At 43.0% G+C, this 20797-nt stretch overlaps 1 protein-coding gene across 9 annotated transcripts in view; it reads left to right on the forward strand.

Annotated features, from left to right (window-relative positions):
- The window catches only part of BRSK2 (BR serine/threonine kinase 2), a 335389-nt gene that overhangs the window by 236284 nt on the left and 78308 nt on the right, over positions 1 to 20797 (forward strand). For all 9 annotated transcript variants that reach the window (XM_075754908.1, XM_075754904.1, XM_075754903.1 and 6 more), the window contains exons 4-5: positions 3820 to 3960; positions 15307 to 15423. In XM_075754908.1, coding sequence (XP_075611023.1) covers positions 3820 to 3960; positions 15307 to 15423 — 258 coding nt within the window. The remainder of the gene's footprint in view (positions 1 to 3819; positions 3961 to 15306; positions 15424 to 20797) is intronic.

A 20797-nucleotide genomic window follows, 5' to 3' on the forward strand; every position in this document is an offset into this window, starting at 1 on the left:
ACCACTAAGTTACTTTTCATCACCAAATGTAATAGGAGACTAGTTCTGGTTACTGTTCTGGGATTTTTAGAATTTGCTCACTTGCTTAGAATAAATGGGAAAAGTAGTACTATAGTGAGATGAGAACCTGTCATATCTGGGAAATATAAAAGGGAAAGGGAAACTCAGGAAAACTTCTTAGTGTTTTTCTCCCCTACAAGCTATGTGTTATTTACCTTCTAGATCCTCCATGAGTTGGCATTGGCATAATTCCAATCCTATAGCACTTTGCTAAAGTAAAGGATTTTAGATGCTGATCTGGATTCAGGAGATCTAGATTCTCTTCTGTGCCACAGATTCAAGAAACATGTAGTGTCTATATGCCTTATTCTCCAGCCTCTGGAATAATGCTCTTTCTTTCCTTGGCTTTTTCAGTTTGGCTTTTCAGAGTGTGTATTCTCTTCATTTATGGAGTCAGACACACATACACAGATAGATGGATAGATACGGATATACAGCATTTAGTGGGGATTGTGTAAGCCATACAGTGATAGCTAGAACTTGTGCAACACTTGGAAATGTTTAAACCCCTCTCGTTGGCCTATTTAGAAATAACATGTGTACTACTACTGTGCCATGTAATGCGCCATCAAAACATTGGCTTGCACAGAGATGGAGGCAGGTGCTGAATTGTGCCCTTGTTTAATCTAAAATCTCTTAGTTGGGGGCTATCCTAAAAAAAACCCGCATCATACTGGAGGGAATAGGGTTGGCAAGTGACCAGCTGCAAATGTGAACTCAGAAATCCTAGCTGCAACATAACCACGTAGTACTTGTGGAATGATCCCTGCAGCATTTATTTCTTGCACTTGACCACTGGGGAGTGCGTTTGTTGTCCTTCTCACTCCTGTCACGTTGGGGGCTTTGTCAGATCAGAATACATTGTCGCTGTGCTTCTCTGTCCCTTGACTCATCATAGGCAGAAATCTTTTTCAAATGTTCTCCCCTGATCATTTCCATTATTATGTCTGGTGCTTCTAGGTGGCAAGCAAAAATGAATAACCTTGTAAATGCTCCCTGTCTTTCAATTTGTTTTATTTTTCATACAACATATCAGTGCATTTTTGTTGAGTGTTTTTAATAAGATGAAGTTGATGAAAATAAATTGCTTTGCAGTTCCTGCTGTGGGTGACAGAAATGCTGGGTCTGTAATTTTCAAAAAACTGTGCATTTGAAACCAGTGTGGAGGGTGTTCTGTATGCCTGTAACTGCAATCATCTTTGTAAAACACCTCCCAGGAAAAGAAAGCAGCTATCAGTTCGAATTTTGGGGGCAAGATGCACTGCTGTATCCAGCTTCTGATGGGCACAGTGAGAGAAGGAGCTGTCAAGGAGAATTTTAGGATTGATTCTGTGCCAGGCTTGTGTTTGCCATATGGGATAGTTAGCCAGATCTGTCTCTAGTATGAGAGGTAGAATGAATTATATAGCAAACCCTCTTACCAGAGTGTCTGCTAGCCAAGGCTTGGAAGGGGAGGAGTGGGACTTGGAAATGTGGACGCCCCAGTACCCATGGCTACTGCATATCGGCTTTCTTCTGAGTGGTTCAATGTCTTGCTCAAAAAGTGTAATGTGGATAAATGGTGATCTCCATATTACCAAGGTGTGCTCCGTAGACAGTCTGGTAACTACTCATCTCTTCTCAGAGAGAAGATAACCCACATATTCCAAATGTGATTTTCAAGTCAAGATTTTTCTCTTTTTTACTTATTTTAATGAAAAAAAGGTCAATATTACCATATTTCTTGTAACTTTCTATTTTGATAAAAATTGCAGAAAATACTATTTTAATTCCCTAAAGTTTAGAATTACATTTTGTTGTCCACTTTTTTGTGCTTTTGTACTACTTACTTAACTGGCATACAATATTAATGTCCGTTTCTTACTGCATTCTCTGCTGTATTTCTGTGAGGCAGGGAAATGCTTTCTCCTTGCACTAGCTGGGAGCTGACACATGGAAGTCGCACGGGAGCTGATGATGGACCAGGAGCTCAGGTCCCACTTTTGCAACGTCAAGGCTAATGCCATTATCATTAAGCCAATTTTACTTGCCTCACAACAGCTTTTACTCATTCTACTGTTCCATCTTTTTGAAAACATTGAAAACAGGAAAAATTAAGCCCCTAAATTTATAGTAATCTTCTCCTCTTTCCATTTCAAATTCAGAAATTTCCTCTGAGATTATGCTGCTTGAGGTACAGAAAAGACAGTATCCTGGTTTAATTATTTTCATGGTCCACTCAAATTTGAAGACTTGGATTAATACTGGTAATACAACTAGCTTGCAGTAAAGCAAAGCCTTGCGAGATGGGGATCATACTGCACATACAGTTCAGCCTGGTCTACTGTGCTGTTGGGAGGAGGGGACAAGAGAAGTACACTCAAAATTGGGAAAAATACCTAATGCTTGTTTGCAAGTTTTCTGGTGATGTGTCTGAAACAAACTGCCAAAGGTTTGAATGCCCTATTCACCCTTCTGTTGTTGCTTTGCAGAAACCACCTTTCAGATCACATGCCTTGCTGTACAACCCCAAAACTCACTCAAAGAAGTTAGGCAGTAAGGGAGGAGTACAGGTTTCTACCTCTCTTACAGAGTTTAAACCAACTAGCAGAGCCAAAGAGCAAAAGTGATTTTTCAGTAGTAATAATAATAATAATTTGTTTATACTTGTCATTTCAGATTCTGAATAAATAATCTCACTGTGTAATTTCCTTAATCTGTATTAGAATAGTATATGCTGGGCCAACAAGCAAGGAAACAGTAGAGCACAAAATCACAACAGACATGGAAAAAGTCCATGGAGGTTTCAAGCAATCCTCTTGCCAATAAAATTCTATTGCTTAGTCCATATTGTATCTAGTTTATTTTTGAATGGTTCAGTTGACAGTGTTGCTGCCACTTCCCTAGGGAAACTATTTCATTCCCACTATTAGGCAACATTTCTGGAAATTTATACTAAGTTTTCCTCTGCTTGGCTGCCTTTCATTGTCCCTACTTACAACAACAAGACAGTCCATCCATGGCAAGTCCTTTTCTTCCAGAAGATTTCACTCTTCTCTCTATGAATGCCGGGAGTGCTATGTGAGATCTGGGGTTTCCTCTCTTGCTCCTAGGTCCCCATTGTGCCACATTTATTCACTCAGTGCCACATTTTTCACATGTGAGTTGCAAGGGAGGGTCAGTTACTCCAGCAAATCACTGCTGTTCAGCAGCAAAAGCTGAAGCCCTTACGTAGGCTGCACACACGGAATTCTTTTTATCTTTTTTCATAATTTAAACCATCCACCTTCTTTTGTTTCTTTTAATTCCCTCTAGTTTATTGACATATGTCTGGTTCTCAGGTGTCCAAGACAGAGCAGTATGTGAGTACAGCTTTGCCACAGCTGTTTTGTAAAGGAACGGTCAGCTTGGTTAGGGGAGCTGAGGCTTCCTAGTACACAGTCTCACTCCACAGTAGCTTTAAGAGCTGCTGTGAAAGCTTATACCTGATTATTCTCTTCTTCCTCTCCTGGTTTTGTGAGTCATTTTTGGCTTCCGGATTATCTCTCACTATTATTATATTGAACACTGAATCCAACAGTGGCATGTCTGAAGTTTGTAGAACACCTGTTAAAAATATTAATCACTCCTAATTTTAAAATTCTGATTCTCTTCCACTGTACTTTCCAGAAGTGTTCTCCTTGATTGCATGTAAATAGAGGTGTTTGTATATAACTCTGTGATTGTAAGGGGGTTAGTATGATAATGTCCTTACAAAATCTTGGTTTTGTTATTTTCTAGGTATTTGGTGCTAGAACACGTGTCAGGTGGGGAGCTCTTTGACTATCTCGTAAAAAAGGGAAGATTGACACCAAAAGAAGCCAGGAAGTTCTTCCGACAAATCATCTCTGCTTTAGACTTCTGCCATAGTCATTCAATATGGTGAGTACAGCCATTTCCAATGGGAGTTACCTGTTACATAAAAGCACAGAATAAAGGGATCTTATTTCTTGATATTTTTACTTACTGTTAAGTAGCTGATGTTGCAAAGTTCTAAAAGTGTAAAATGCTAATGTATTTTTTAATTCTTGGCTGTCTATGAGACAGCATGCCAGTCACAGATAGGCTTTCCATGGAGAAGATTGTCCATCATTTCTCACTGGAGGAGAACTCATTCACAGGGAATGCTTTAACTGGGAAAACCAAAACCACCAAGGAAAAGCAGTTTAATTTCCATCATTCTTGGGGCACTTGCTAATAACTGAGAATTACATACACTATATCAAAATGAATCCCTGAAGAAACTCAGGACAATTACATATACAGCAAAGTCATTTTACGGCTTCCTTCAGTTTTTGGAAACCTGCTGGCTTTTGGCAACCTTCACTGAGTCCCTTCTGGGCATTTGAGTCACTGTTGCCTTTAATTTACTTTCCATTAGGGAAGAATTTCCTTGATCTGACTGCTATTGATACTCACTAACTCCATCATATGATTTAACCATCAAGTGCAGTTTAACCTGTGCTTTCAGGTGATATTTTAAATTGAACCAGTTTCTCCTTCATCTTCATCAAGTTTAGGTAATTGAAATTATACTGGAATCAAGTTATTATAATCAATCTGAGCACAGAGTTTTTGTATAGCTGCTGACCCATAACTACCTGCTTATTTCTCAGAAATGCAGCTCCTTGCAGTTAGATTGGCTGGGGGAGACCATTTACATTATGTCTGCGTGGCTGCTTCTCCATAGCCGCAGACAGCCATAGATCCCCCCCCTCCAGGAAGCCGAGGGCCACTGATGGATGCTCTAGTAGATGGATTTGCATAACCACTGTGTGGTTACTTCTCAGTAACCATACAGTGATTTTCTGTACCTGCAGTTTTGTGCTGAGAACTTGGAAACCAGACGTCCGCAGCATAAATGGCCACAGGAAAAATGGATGCCTGAATATGCAACTTGCTCTTCTAGCCCACTCCCTCTATATATCTGACTCATTTCAACAGGAAATATTAATCTGGAAGAGAGCATATTTCTAATAAATGGAAAGGGAAATAAGAGCCTTTCTTGAGGATATATTAATAAGAGTATACTGTTAGCAGAAGAGCCAGTTCAAAGGTGGTGGATCTGGGTGAGAAGGTCCTCAAGACAATGCCTACCTGGCGCAGGCAGGGTTACAATAGTCAGGGAAATTCCCAGAGGAACCAAGAGTAGGTTGCATGCCCTAAGTAGAGGATCTAAGTTTTCTCTGTTGGCAGAGATCTCTGACAAGTTTTATTCTGTGAATTCCACAATTTTTTCTCCCTGCTAATGAACTGGGTTGAGTGATCATGACCTTATAATCAGGATAATCCTTGGTAGGTTGTACACCTGTTATTTTTTATGTACACTGGGCAGTGTAACCACTGGTGGACTGCATACATATATGTTTCTGTTCCCTACTCGGCTTAACACTTAGAGACCCAATCCAAGAAGACTCAAAAATGTTTAAGTACAACTGAAAAGAAATTATTTACTCTTCCAAATGAATATTCCAGAGGAATATGAATCTCCGTTGGGATAGAATTTTCTACAAAAGCATGCATGTATACACATATATACTAGTCCTTTGGGCTGATGGTGATGGATACTTCTTGATATGGCAGACTTTAATAAACTGAATGAGGATCATGGTGAGGCTGTCAGACAGACAAGCACTTCTGCAGGTTTAACAATATGTGGAATTTCCAAGGCAGAGTGCATGTCTCTCTTGAGAAATCCATTTTCCTCTGTTAAACTTATTGAATTGTGGGCAGTAGTCTTGTTTAGAAGTAAATCCCCTGTCTCCTTGCCAACTCCCACTCAACTAGCATCTAGTGCTGAATAAGTTAGCAGTAAATCATAAGCTCTCCCTCCCTCCAGGTCATGCTGAGACTTGTGTGGTCTGTGTTATATTAGACTCTGTGTTGTATTCTGGACAGTTATCATTAAACCTTTTTTGAAAACCAGCGCATGCATAAATATATGTGTGTGCATGTGTGTGAGTGTAAAAGTTAATGTGCTTTCCTAAGCAATGAAGCCTGACCTTGTCCTGTCGTGGGGCAGTGAAATGACAAATCATCTCATCAGCCAGTTTATCCAGTTATGACCACATTGAAAAATGAAGGCTTCTGCTTTGGTTAATGACTCAATGTGGGTGCTTCTAACCTACTGGCAGAGTAGATTGATAGCCTGGTGTCCCCAGCCCCATATCATTGTCCTGTCTTCTTCCTGTACCTCCCAAAACATTGTGAAATATCTGTGGCTTACTTTCACAGCAGTATGTAACCACATTCAGCTTTCACTACTCAAAATGTCTTGATGCACCAGGATTCCCAGATCAAAGAATCAGAAAGGATTCCCCAATCCTCCCATCAGTAAAAGGCTTCTGCTGCTACTGTGTGGAGAGATCGCCTGTGTCTGAGATGTGTTTTCAAACAAGCAGCTCAGACAAGGAAGCAGAATAGGCTTGGAGCTTGAGTCTGTGTGTTGTTTTAAAAAAGTATAGGCTTTCTGTTCCTATTTTATTTAATGAAATAGTGGGGAAGATTTGATGTATCTCACTCTGAGGTGCAGTCACGTATGGGATTTTGTGGTACAGGTTGGCCACGGGGCAAAGCTTATAGGTAACCCACTGTGGGGTTCTCTAAGGACTTTTCTGTGTACATAGTACTGTGCTGCGCTAGGGACCCAGAGGCTATGGTGCGAACTATGGGTGCGAACAGACAGCACCGTGCAGAAGTATTACATAGGATCCTGCAAGCAGTGTGTCTCTGTTACTTTGCTGCTTTGCCTGAGCTGGCAAGCAGAGCAGTTAGCTCAGTGATGCAGCATTATTGCTTCTGCTTCCAGCTCTTCCTCTGCTAGCTTCCTCTGCTAGCACCATGCTGCAGTGCCCGGAGCAGATGCTCTCAGCAGTGGTGCAAGAAGTGGCAGAGGAACCTGGACTTCCTTGGACATCAGTGTAAGACCATCCTAGCTTAGGAAGTTTTCTTTGGGCATAACTGATGTTTTTTTTCCTAAGCTGTCATTCACCTAATGCTAGGTGTCTGCTCTCCTAAATTCAGGGCCTTTAAGATGTCTCAGCTGGATGCCTGAAATCAGTAGTCACTTTTGAATATCCTGCCTCCATACTGTGGGAGAGCTCTCAGCTAATTCAGTGCTAGCTGTATTTTCTGTCGGAAACAATGTAGGAGCATGTATTGGGGCAGGTCGCAAATCCATGCTTTCCTCAGGAAGAGTCTCTTTTATCTCGAGCGAGGGAATGCTGCAGCACCAACAGAGGGTGGGAGCTGGGCGAGGAGAGCTGGCGGGCACCTCATTGGCTGCGTGTGACATCATCGGCAAGAGCTGGGATTGGTGGCATGCATATTTTGTGTGTGTTGGGTTTTTGCTTTGGTCAAGCTCATATTTGGTGTCTGTATCTCACAAGCTGACAAATAAAAATATGATTACAGAAAATGCCCTGTGGCAAACCTTATTATGGCTTCAGAGATAACAGATAATGCCAATTACTGCACAGGGCAGTGGTGACATTGAGAGGAAATCCCCTGTGGTAATGAGCAGAAAGATGATTATTTCATTTTATTTTTATTTTGGTTAGGTTTCATTTTGTGTTTTTTTCCCAAGCACGCACAAGAGGGGGTTAAGGCAGGTTCTTTATGAATATTGATAAATGACAATTATGAGGGCCCTTTCTCCTTTCATTGCCTGGGGCTGTGCCTGCTTGAGTACGCACAAGGCTCTTGCTGAAGTGTGTCTGTGTGTGCATGCGTAGGCATGGGGGTGTGTGACTTAGAGGGCTGAGGCAATGAATAAGAGCTTTGTTTGACTTTGCCTTGTATTCTCCCCGTCAGTGCAGTGGGGGGAAAAGGCTCATTATAGAATAACGCTTCAAGAATTCACAGCACTAGTGCCAAAATCTCTAGTATATTCCTGGAGGCAGGAGCTGCAGAGCACTGTCAGTAAAGGAAGCATGCTTTTAGGGAGAAATCTGGGGTGTCTTCAAGAAACAGAGAAAGCTGAAGAATGCCAGGTGCCATGTTCTGTCAGAGAGTGCAACCCTTCTAGTGACTCCTGCTCTGCCTTGCTTCATTTATCAGGAGCGCGCTATGGTGTTCTGCAGGGATGGTCTGTTGAACACTTAAGCCTGCAGCAGCTGGACAGTTTGAAATCATGACTCAAGGACTCCAAATATGAAACTGGTCTAGAAATTGTGGAATTTAATAAGGTTGGTTTCTTGGTGGGGCGGGGAGGTTTCTGGTCCTTGATTCTTTGGGTTTTGAAGTTTTCTTTCAGACCATCAGAAGTCAGGAAGGTACCTTTTTCCCCTGTTGAGAGCTGAGATTCACCAATCATTGCCTGAATCCAGGAGTTTCAGATCTGTGATTGAGACTCACTGTAAAACAGTGAGGAATTTTCAGATTTCCCTTGTACAGGGAAGTGGAGAAAACCCATCAAGTACAGCAGCTACAATGCCAAAGGCAAAGTTACCAGCTCAGCTAAAGTCAGAGGACATGTATTTTTGTAAGTTTGCTTCTTTATATAAGCCACTGGAAACTCAAAAATGGCATAGTCTTATTGTAAGCATAATCAGGTAACATTCTCTGTCAAGTACAGCAGTGGTGATCAGACCTGACGGTCTGTTCTGGCTTTGAAATACATTAATATATGTTTTGAGGCAAGGTTGGTAGGGAAGAGCAATATATTTTAATAGATCAATGGAAATAATTGTTAAAAGAAAGTTTTTATGCATACAAAACCTTCTCCAGGTCTTCTGATATGTTTATAGTTGTCCTTTTTTCCTAGCTATAACTATATTTACTTGTTCTGCTGAATTCTGTGAAAACTTACTAAATTTGAGCATAGCAACCATGGTTCTAAACAAAGATTCTTCTGTAGGTAGATATAAGTTACACATTCAGATCTGATTTGCAGAACCAAGAGAAAATAAGATGAAAGATTTTTTTCTGCTCAAGAAAATTAAAAATATGGCTTCTCATACTATTAATTATTACTGATAAATTATTTGCATCATATCGGGCACTTTTAAGAGGTGTACTGCAGAACAATTATTCTGTGGTCTGGCCCTTCTGGGAGTTTGGGGTCAGTAAGAAAAGCATTGCAAAGCAGCCAACAATTTGATTAGTACAAATGACCTGCAACTATTCCAATTAGGAGTTTTCTTGGGTTAGAAATCTGTGACCTACAATGAGTTGTCATAGAAACTGATATGAATATTTCAGCTCAAAAATCACTTTAAAATAATGGGTTAGTTCATCATCTTGTGCCAGGTGACATAGCTGCTTTGAATTAAAGATCTGGAGTCTGTCGCTACACCAAAAATCTTCTGCCAAGCCTGGGTGACAGGGAGAGAGTGTTTTACTTCTCTTTTTTATGTATGCTGCAGTTGCCTGCAGTACAGATACGGGAATATTCCCAGAGCAGGAGGATGGACTAGAAAGGCAACGGGAGGGAGCTAGAGGAGCTATCTGAATAGCATCTCTGGGAGCGACTAGAAAGCAAGCGTGGTCAGTGTGTAAGTGGGAAGCTGGAACATGTTAACACATATGTTTGCCTTTCATTTTCTATGCACCACCTCAAAGAAGTGTGCCCATTTCCCTGGGACAATTTTTTCAGACCTCTCTCTGTATCCATCTTGTGCTGCAAGGGAATTGCAAAGCCTTTGTTGTAATCTGTAAAAAAGGGATGTTGCGGATAGTCTGACAGTGTGTGCTTCCCCTGTCATGGCTTCTTGAATGGCTCCCTTTCACTCACTCCCCTCTCAAAAGCCTGCTCTATTCAGGCTCCTGGTGCTAACTTCTTGCTCCATTGTCTTGGTTGAGGAGCTCTGGGAGTCTGTGGCCACCCTGGATCAGGGTTACACTGAATTCTGCAGTGCTGCATTTCTCTTTCATAGTCTTTCTCAGCATATGCAGGGCTCAACTGGAGAGTTTGCTGTGTTTGTCACTAAAGAAGCTGCTTGCTTCTCTTCTGATTTTCCAGCCGTATAATAAACACCCTACAGCTTTAGAGCCTTTAGAACAACAAAAGGGTAACAAGTCTTCTGTTCACCTGCAGGGAGAGGAGTTGATGCGGTCATATAAGACATGGAGAGCCAGAGAGATCAGCTGGAATGGGACCAAATTAAATGCATTTACTCTGCAACGTTCCATTACTGCCAAGTAATTACCACATACAGTGGGATTTTTGTTTTGTTTTGTTTTGTTTCATTTTGGCACAAGACAATTCTTTCCAAATATGAATGCATGAGGCCGTCCGGGCTGCTGGGCTCTTAGGTAAATTATAACAAGCCTTCCCTATTCCCATATGTTCCTCTCCATTCCTTCTGGCATTTGAAAAGCTGGCAATAGAAAGATGGGAAATGCAAATGCAGTGAGGAAGTCTCATTCCCAGTGGCAGTGATGCTGGTTCTGCCACTCTGGTGCAGACTCCTGGCCTGACTTCTATCCCCAGGATGCTGCCTCAACAAATTCAAAGTGGTTGGAAGATGGATAGCAGAGAAATGTTCCAGCTAGAAGAAAATTTTCATTGGGGCATAAAATTCTCTTGGGGTTGAATGTGCAAGCACTGCCTGTTCCCAGTGGCACCCTGATCTCTGGGAAGAGTGCTGCCACAATACAAAAAAAAATACTCAGGCTGCCATGAAATTCCTATGCTAACCATCCATACTAGGCACTAGGGACTGTGTTGAAAGAGGGATGGAGAAGGGTCAGAGAGATGCCAAAATACCATATGACAGTTCTTGTATATTAGGGTCCAGTCAGCAATAAACGTAACGATTCTCAACAGAGTCCACAGTCTTCTCTCTGCTCAGTGGGCCATAGTGAAGAGCTGATAATTTTTTCTTGGTTTTATTTTGGTGAGTGTCTGGAGAAGAAAGAAAAAAAGCTTTAAGGTCTGTTGCCACTCCAGATTTCCTTTCACACATACTATCCCAGTCCCATGAATCCCCAGGTCCTAACTTAAGGCTTTCGAAATGCTCTCTAGGCAGTGGGTCAGAACCTCTGCCTAAAGTCTGCCATCAGCCCATGTAGACTGGAATTCATGGAAAAGCCTTGTACAGCACAGTGAGGTAAGCTTACTCCACGTTTGGAATGTGGATGGTGGCACCCCCTTTTTCCTCTCTCTCTTGCAGTGGCTCTCCAAAAAAAACCTCTGAATGTATTTGCCCCTTTATAGGAACTTCGTTTTCCCACTTGATTCTCCCTAAACCCCCAGGCCTAAAACTGTGTTGTGGATCCCAGCTGATGAGAACATGGGATGAAATGGGGAGAAGGAGAATCTTTTCCACCAATGAGTACTGTACTCATTTTCAAAGGTGTCGTCCCTTCCCTTTCACTGCCTCTCAGTGGTCTGGGAGTGGGGCTGGTTCAAGGTTCACATACATTCTGCTCCAGCCAGGGCCTGCAGCAGCTCTGCTAAGGCTGGTAGCTTTGAGGCATGGAAGGGGAGCATTCTTGCATTTCCTTTAGCTGCACTGTTTTCCTGAAGTAACATGAAATATTTTGTAGTGAGCATGCATCCAGGCTGGAGAAATGCTTATGGATGTCCTGTGCTTAGGTCATTGCTCTGCCTTGATTGTTCCTTCAAGTTCTCTCTAAAAAAACTACAGAATTTTAGGATAAGGAAAGAATTTCAATTTTTAGGTACAGAAGGCACATGTCAGCAGTATGCCTGCAATAGACTGAACATGTATGAATGATACCAGCCAGTGCACAAACAGTGGAACAGGCACGGGCAGCAGCACCCTCCACTTCTACACCACATATCTGTTAAGCAGTCAGCCAGGACCAGTCGCCAAGACTGAAAAACAACCATAACTACTGAAAAAACACTCACAGTAGAAGGACATGCACTCAACTTGAGCTGTGGGGAAGTTTCTTGGTTTATAACATCAAACAAGCACTGCTCGCTTTACAGGGAGCTGTTACTTGACGCTGAACCCTAGTCCTCAGACAGGAGAACTTCATGGCATCCCCCAAGTCAGATGAGGTCTTCCCAGCACCACGTTAATTAAACCAGTTGTAAGATGAGAACTGTCCAGGATGTCTGCTGGAGGAAAGATTAAATCACACACTACTGTCTCATTAGTGTCCAGCTTGCCTTAGGACTGTGGGCTCTTCATTTCACTGCTGGGGCTGGAGCATGTTCAGATTTGGCAGATGTTGACAATCTTGCCGTTGTCCAGGACTGCTGTCCTTGATGATGGCATTCAAGGGTTCTTTTCCTGGCCAGTAACTGGTAAATCACTGCCTCTGGAACATTTCCTTGTCACTCTTCTGCTTTTTTGTCAAGTAGATATGAGTATCTTGATAGTTATTATATGGCTAATAAGTCTTCTGTCTCCAGTTATCTCAAAACTTTGATTTCTCTGAGAAAGATAGATTTGATAAAGCACCTTTTGCTTTGGCAGATGAAAATACGCACAAATCTGAATCATGCTGCTCCATTATCTACAGGATTGTTTGCCCATGGTTAAGAAGGCCACTTTAACACACAGGATTCATCATGTTTATACAAGAATGGAGACCACATTTTATGCTTTTTAAAAAATGAGAGGGGAGGAGCCATAGGACTCAGTGATAAGGTAAATGACCAGTACCTGTGTGGTGGGTTAACCCTGGCTGGGGGCCAGGTGCCCACCAGAGCCGCTCTATCACTCCCTTCATTCACTAGACAGGGGAGAAAAAGTGCAATGAAAATCTTATGGGTCGAGATAAGGACAGGGAGAGATCACTCACTAATTATCGTCACGAGCAAAACAGACTGAACTTAGAGCGGGAATTCATCTAATTTATTACTAAGCAAAACAGAGTAGAGGAATGAGAAATAAAACCAAATCTTAAAACACCTCCCCCCACCCCTCCCATCTTCCTGGGCTCAACTTCACTCCCGGCTTCAACCTCCACCCCCCCTCAGCAGCACAGGGGGACGGGGAATGGGGGTTGTCAGTTCATCACACATTGTTTCTGCCACTTCTTCATCCTCAGGGGGAGGACTCCTCTCATCGTTCCCCTGCTCCAGCGTGGGGTCCCTCTCACGGAGAACAGTCCTTCACGAACTGCTCCAACGTGGGTCTCTCCCACGGGGTGCAGACCTTCAGGAGCAAACTGCTCCAGCGTGGGTCCCCCACAGGGTCACAAGTCCTGCCAGCAAACCTGCTCTGGCTTGGGCTCCTCTCTCCACGGGTCCACAGGTCCTGCCAGGAGCTTGCTCCAGTGCAGGCTTCCCACAGGGCCACAGCCTCCTTCGGGTGCCTCCACCTGCTCCGGCGTGGGGTCCTCCATGGGCTGCAGGTGGAATCTCTACACCCCCTCATCCTTCCTCCATGGGCTGCAGGGGAACAGCCTGCTTCACCATGGTCTTCACCACGGGCTGCAGGGGGATCTCTGCTCCGGCGCCTGGAGCACCTCCTCCCCCTCCTTCTGCACTGACCTTGGTGTCTGCAGAGTTTCTTACATCTTCTCACTCCTCTCTCTGGCTGCAAAAGCTCTCTCTAGCTGTTTGTTTTTCCTTGTTAAATATGTTATCACAGAGGTGCTGATTGGCTTGGCCTTGGCCAGCAGTGGGTCCGTCTTGGAGCCGGCTGGCATTGGCTCTATCAGACACAGGGGAAGCTTCTAGCAGCTTCTCACAGAAGCCACCCCTGTAGCCCCCCCCCCTACCAAAACCTTGCCACACCAACCCAACACAACCTGCTTTCAAAGGGCACTACTTTGCTAGAAGTCTCCTTCTGAAATATCTGTTACACTCCCCAGGTGTCCTATTACAGTGTGCTCTGGTTTTGCATAGAATTGACCTGCATTATTTACAAGTGTTCTCTAACTGATCATTCCAGACTTCTCTTCAGATCAGAGGAGATCATTTCCAAGACATTGTCATGCCTCTTGTGTTTCTCTGAGAGGGTAGAGACTGTCCTTCTTTACAGTGGTATAGAGGTAGAATTGCACTTGTGTGTATGAGGAATGCGAGAGGAATGTCTTAAAAAGTGAAGAGGAAATGGCATGAAGATAAGGCTGCCTTCCTTTATGGGTGTCACTGGACTAGACTATCCTAATGCTGGTTCTTTTGCTGACTTCAGTTTCTGGTCAGGGTGACTGGTTTTAGTGAACCATTGTTGCAAATGACTGTTGTTTGCCTGACACTCACATGTGTTGTCAGCTGGCCATTTTCCACAGGTTTGTGTTCTGACTGGGCACCGAAGCTGACCGTTCTGCCTGCAAGATTTGAGTGCTCGTATTTGGACCTTCTATTAGCAAGACCTCAAAGACTCATTTTGCCTACTCATAAGCAAAAACAAGAAAAGATCATCTTTTTTAGTCTCTAAAATGCTTCTCTCATCTATGTGACTCTTCAAGAGTTGCAAATAAAAAGAAAAAAGAAAGCAAAGTCATCACAAATTTTGTGCAAGAATTTGTCTTTGGATATAAAATCAAGTAAAAGTAATAGTTGTACAAAAGCACTTGAGTACTAAAAAACTGCCACGGGTGCACAGTGGCGTTGGCTGTGAGTAATAGGGATCAATAAATTAGTCAATATATGATACCTTTGATTTAAAGCAGGAGTTGCCATCCTGAAGATCATGGCTGCCTGGCGCTTTCCATGTTGCCAAATAATAAAAGAATCGAGCTTTGATGAAAAGGAAGGAATCCTCTCTCTTCCTTCCCACTGCTGGCACCCACAGTTATAAGCAGTGCTGGGTTGAAAGGATTTCTCCATCAGAGTTAATTACCCAAAATTATTTCAAAGCCATATGCGTATGTAAGCAACTCCTAATAGGGGCTCTTTGCAGTAGCATTTACACCAAGGATGTTTTTTTGTCTAGATATCACTCATTTTGTTTCCTGTTGTTGACAATATATTGATGGTGTTGCCTCCTACCTTAACGGACTGGCATATGATGGAGTATATCAGCCCTAAATCCAAGCTGAAATTCTCCTCCTACCTGTTACCCTCAGTCTCTCCCTCAGATTGTGTTGGTATCACTGGAAGTTGAAGACGTTCATTTCCTGTCACGGCGCTGCAGGCTCAAGCCTTGCATTCATGAGGAGTGGGCATGAGGGATACAGTCTAGAGTATTGCAAAGATTGGGTCTTGGATATGTGTGTTCTCCTGCCTGGGGCGGGAAAAAAAAAAATTAATTCAATTAAAATAAAACCGTTTGGATGCTATGCTGGATAAAGAACAAGTTTTGGAGTGGTAAAGCTGTTGTGGATAACTTAAAGCACATTTCGTTTCTCTCTTTACAGCCACAGGGACTTAAAACCAGAAAACCTGCTGCTGGATGAGAAGAACAACATCCGGATAGCAGACTTTGGGATGGCATCGCTGCAGGTTGGGGACAGCTTGTTAGAAACCAGTTGTGGGTGAGTGTTAGAACATATTGCAAAAATCAGTGGTAGATTCCAGACATAAAAGTTGTCTATGGTAAGGGTTTCAATAAAGACCTGCAGACTTACACCGTGCATTGTTATTTCCCTTCAAGATAATAAATTGATATGATGCATGTAGTGTATAAGATAGCTAAAAGAAGGGTTTTTAAGTGCTTTACAGTGAAAAGCAGGCCTCTGTAGGTGACACATATGGATATAAAAATCAAGGCTTTCAGGTTTGTATTTGTCTGCATATGCTGATGTGTGTTTGCTTTCATTTGCTGTATAATTTTTGGGAACTGAAAGCAGTAGTGTTGACTGTTTTAAGAGACTTTAAAAATATTAGGGGAGGGAAAAAACCTGAACCTAGGGGATCTGAAATGGCATTTGCGTGTCCTGATTAGGCTGCTTCCTTGCAGCTCTTCCTGTTCATACTCCACACTGCTTCATTTCGGCTTACATGCAGGATTGACAGGGAGGCAGCAGGGTCCTTTGCAATTGCAAGCAGGGCATGAGTGCAGATACAAAGGAGACTGCTTGGAGGAATATTGCAGGGGCAATCTAAGAACATTTCCATGGCAATTCAGTTGCCAGCAAGAACTTTCTAGGAATTTCCAAGGGAGCCAGCAATAAGCCCAACAGCTGAGCAAAGCCCGGCTGCCTGGTCAGGGACAGGATGTGCTCTCAGGGGCCAATGCCCTCTTATCACCATCACCTCTGCGGGCACCACTGGATAGTGCTCCCCTAGCCCCACCCAGCTATGGCTTGGTGCCATGTTGACTGTGCAGGGGGCTGCCCAGTGAGCTGTGGCAAGGGCAGCAGCTGCATTGAGCTGCTGCAGCCTGGCAGCACTACGCCAGCTTTTAGCTGTGTCTGAATTTGTTATAACGGCAAGCTCAGCAACTGGAGTTGTAGACAGTACCAGCAGATTTCCACCTCCTCCTGTACAGACCTACTCTTCCTGGCCTTTGGTACTGTGAATCTGATGACTCCAGCTCAGCCCCATGCTCAGCCGCTTACAGTCCATGTTTTTTCAGTCCGTGCTCTGAGCCAAGGCAATTCAGGGTAGATGTGGAGCCATTCTGGTTCCCTGCACAGCCCAGCCACGGCCTCTCAGTCCTGAGCTGTGCAGCTCTGCTTTCCAAGTCATGAATAATGGATAGCAAAAGTATTTGAAGTTCATGATGCGATCAAATGCTGGTTGGTGAGCACAGAGACCCACCCGTTCCTTCCTGTCTGTGTCAAGTCAAGATTTGACCTCTTAACAGCACTGATGAAAAGCAAGGAGCTAAGAGTCTGCACATATGTTGCTTGCAGCTGCTTTCAAACCTCCCCTCTAGATTAGGAAATGAAGTCCTCCATGCAGTTACCACAAAGCCTCTATACCCTTTAGATAAAATTCCCCCCCTTCCTTCCATGAAAAAAACAAGAGGAAGTATAAAAAACCCAGTCTTACATGATCCTGAAGGATTTTTGAAACTCCTCAGGAACCTCTCGGTAGGGTTCCTGTTCTTGTTAGCACCGGGCTCTGTCTTCCAGGTCTAGAGTCTCAAAGGGAAACTTCCTTTCCATAAGCTGTGCTGGAATTCAAACCTCTATGCTTCAAGCAGAGCCAGCCCCCACATTGAGGCCTTAAAACGCGCTAATAAAGAAATCAATGGAACGGAAGAGACATGCCTATAATAAACAGAACACAGCAGCAACACTATGATCTCCTGCCTTGCAGATGCATTTTAAGTGTGGTGCCAATCACTAGACCTCCGTGTGAGCTATTACACCACTTCATTAATTCTCCTGGCCTGGAGCCCAGCATGGCTGATACTGGTGTCTTGTGATCTCTCTGGTTTGAGGGGTGAAGGGAGGAAGGAAGGAAGGAAGGAATAACAATATGTCACACTGTTCACAAAGAAAGGCAACCTAGTTATGACTCCCTTTCCCTTGGAGCACACACAGTAACCAACCTCAGAGCTTTTCAAGGCAGCAGTTTTACCTACCCTTGTGGTTGGTTCTTTCAGCCAGCATGAAAAGGAACAAAACAGAGTGAATCATGGCTGAAATACTGAGTTTTAATGAGATGCTCTTCTGTGCACCCGGAAGTTAATTTCCAGAATGGTTTTATCTGTGCTGTGAACACTGATAATGAGATGAAACTGTAACATTTTCATTGACAGTCACGCAAGGAGTCTCCAGGTATTTCTGTCAGTCAGAGTGGGAGGATCAGATGGGGTTGAGCTGTGTGATGCAGCTAACTTTGTCAGTACAGCAGAGCGGTTAGAGTGCAGTCAAAACTTCTTTGCTGTCACAAGTGAACTGCTAAGTTTAGTCCAAAGTTTGGGTAGGCTTTAGATCACCACAGAGCCTTGACTGGCCTCGTGAAGATAGTCACATAGCCTGAAGTATGCCGTATTGCATACCTCAGAGTCAATGTTTTCTGGAAGCTACTCCTTAGATTGCACAGTTTTCTGTAGCCCTGATGGCTACCTGGGGAAAACAATAAAAGTTCAACCCAATTGTGTTTGTGTAGGAGAGGGAGGTAAGGATGGACTTGCTGTTGCGTTGACATAATTTGTCACTGACAGACTTCACTTTTGGCATTGATTGTAATGAATCCTCATTACTGGAAACGTATATTGCGCAAATTCTGCATAGCAGCACAGAGGAATAAGTCGTAGTTTTAAACATCTGTCTTTAGACCCTTGAGGGGAAGAGGAGCTGTGTGTAGAGTCTGCAGGAATAATTCTGTTTACTGCAGAAATTGCACAGCAAGGACCATGGAGAGATGGTCCTTGAAATGCCAAAGTAACACAATGAGTCTCTGCATTCCTCCAAGAGCAGGGGAGGTCTGTGAGCAAACAGCAGACAAGGAAGGAAGCAGGATGCTGCTTCTATTATTTTAGATCTGTTTGGCTCTTTCTCCTCTTTACCCATCCAGGCAATGGCACGCAGAGACATTCCCCTGTCCCTTTTCACAGCAGTTCTTCCCAGCATGCTGCCTTGCAGTGTTTCAGAATGGTAGATATTGTCCAATCTATCCTGAATTGTCACTAGGCAAGAAGAGTGAGTGCCTTATGGATAAACCTCAGGACTCGGACCCAGGTGATCTAAGCTTGATTTCTGTCTCTGCTGAAGGCATTCAGGGTGGTCTTGGACAAGATGCATTACCTTTCTGTGCTTCAATTCTCCATCTTAACAAGTCATTGCAGTACCCAAGTTGCTCTGACCATGAATTGCAGTCATTTCTATAGGAGTCTTGGAAAAGTAGGAAGGGTTAGGGCATTCCCTTGACCTTGTTCCCTTTTCTTGAACTAAGAGGGCTTGTAGCTAAAATGAAGAATTGAAAGAGGATACTGTTGAGTTACAATTCTTGGGAGTTTGTAAAGATCCTTCCTAATTCACCATTGCTCCTTACAGAAACCTGACAAAGTAAATTTTTGCCATCTCTTCACTTCTCTCCGTTTCACTCATCAGAGCTTCAAAACACTGAATCCTACTGGATAGAGATTGCTGCAGGCTGCCAGGTGACCGAGAATCCACAGCAGTGCTAGTCTCTGTGCTGCCTGCCCCCAAATCTCCCTATCCCAACCAAGAGGTAGGACAGAGCTGACATGTAAATGTAGCTCGCTCCAGCGCCAGACTCGATTTCTGCAGAGGCAGTCAGTATGGAGACTGACACCGTTGCTGACAGCCCCACAATTAACTGACTGTATGCAACAGTTCCCCCCATATTGGTGTCTCATAGGGAATCCTTGGCCTCATCCAGAAAGGTGTGTATATGTGGGAAGAGCGATGCTGATTATGATTTTATTGAGACCAAAAGAAAGCCTTGCAGTGGTGTAATGGAAACAGCAGCTTCCAAGCTCCCTACAGTCAATTCCTCTGCCCTCAGCTCCCCCTAGCAATTCCTAGCAATGCTTTGCAGACCCACAGATTGCCTGGATCTACCAAAAAAAAAAAAAAAAAAAAAAAAAAGGGATTGATTACTGACTCTTTTTGAGCTCAGGGTATTTATAACAGCCAATGCACTGTGTTTGTTAGAAATGCTAGCAGAGATCATCTAGCTCCTGATTCCCTTACATCTGTATTTGGTCTATCAGCATGCCTGTGACGAGCAGATAATTCAGAAGAATGATACTCAGTTGCCACATACCTCAGTGTCCAAGCACCATTTGTGATTTTAATGACAAGACATGATGCTGCACATATTCTTTCTCCTTTATAATAAATGGGTGCATGTTGTCTAAAGCATATGCAAGTGTCCTACATCCAGTAATTGTTAGGGTTGCAAATTTAGGCTCTTAAAATTGGAAATGCCAGAATTAGTACTTTTTATCCCATCTCATCAAGAGCGTCCATTCCCAACATTCTATTCCCATCTCCTTCCCTGATGTGCACTCTAGTCTTACCAACTTCTCCCAGTCATTTCTGCTCCATATTTGGCCCCAAATCCCAGATCCTTTTCTCTTTTCCACTAGGTTCCAGCTCTAGTTTCCCCTACCTGGTTGTTCCAGTCAGTTGCTGTCAGTCCTAGATCTATTTCCCATTGAGTTTGCACTCACTTTGTTTTAAAGTTTGATACCTTGTGATCATCCCAGCCACAGGAGCTCATAGTATCAGTTTCAGGTAGAAAAATTGTTCTGTGAAGTGTTACCAGTGCAGGTACAATTTTGATCATGATGCTCTAGAGAGTTTCTGCTAGTAAATGCAAACTGCAGTTTTCTAGTGGCAGTTTGAATAATTTTTTTGAGAGAATGCAAACAAATATTCAAGTTTTCCCTTTGCAGCTGAGGATACTAGAAATTTTCCTTTTATGATGGGAAAAAACAATTTAGATTAGACTTAGATAGTGGAAATGTTTTCGCCCATACAGAACACGCATGCACACAGAAACATGAAACCAGTCTCAGGCAGACAAAAAAGGAAAATCATTAAGTTGATGGTAAGTCATAAGCAACTTAAAATGACGATTATAAAGGAACATACCAGACAACCTTATGAATAACCATTAATACCAGCCTCGCCTATAATACCTCCCAAGGTATGTTAAAAGATCTTTAAGTCTGCAAAATCAAGCACTGAGAGTTTAAGATGTGCTATTCTTCAGGTTGCCAGTGTAACATTAATTTAGCCCATGCACATTAGAATGTGGCCATTAATGATGAGCTTGCACAGGTTTTTTTCTAACAAGTCTTTGCCTCATTTGGTGTTTGAATGGTGTGGTTTTTTGAATAAACAGCTATTTAATGTTTGATTTTTCCTCATTCATTTTATGGATTCATTCATAATTTCTGCTCACTGCATTCAAGCCTTGCTATGAACTTTAGGTAGAATTTTCATCATAGTACCTTAGGTTTACAAATATTAATTATAC

Source organism: Balearica regulorum, chromosome 5 (assembly GCF_011004875.1).
Source record: "Balearica regulorum gibbericeps isolate bBalReg1 chromosome 5, bBalReg1.pri, whole genome shotgun sequence".
NCBI classification, from domain to species: Eukaryota; Metazoa; Chordata; class Aves; order Gruiformes; family Gruidae; genus Balearica; species Balearica regulorum.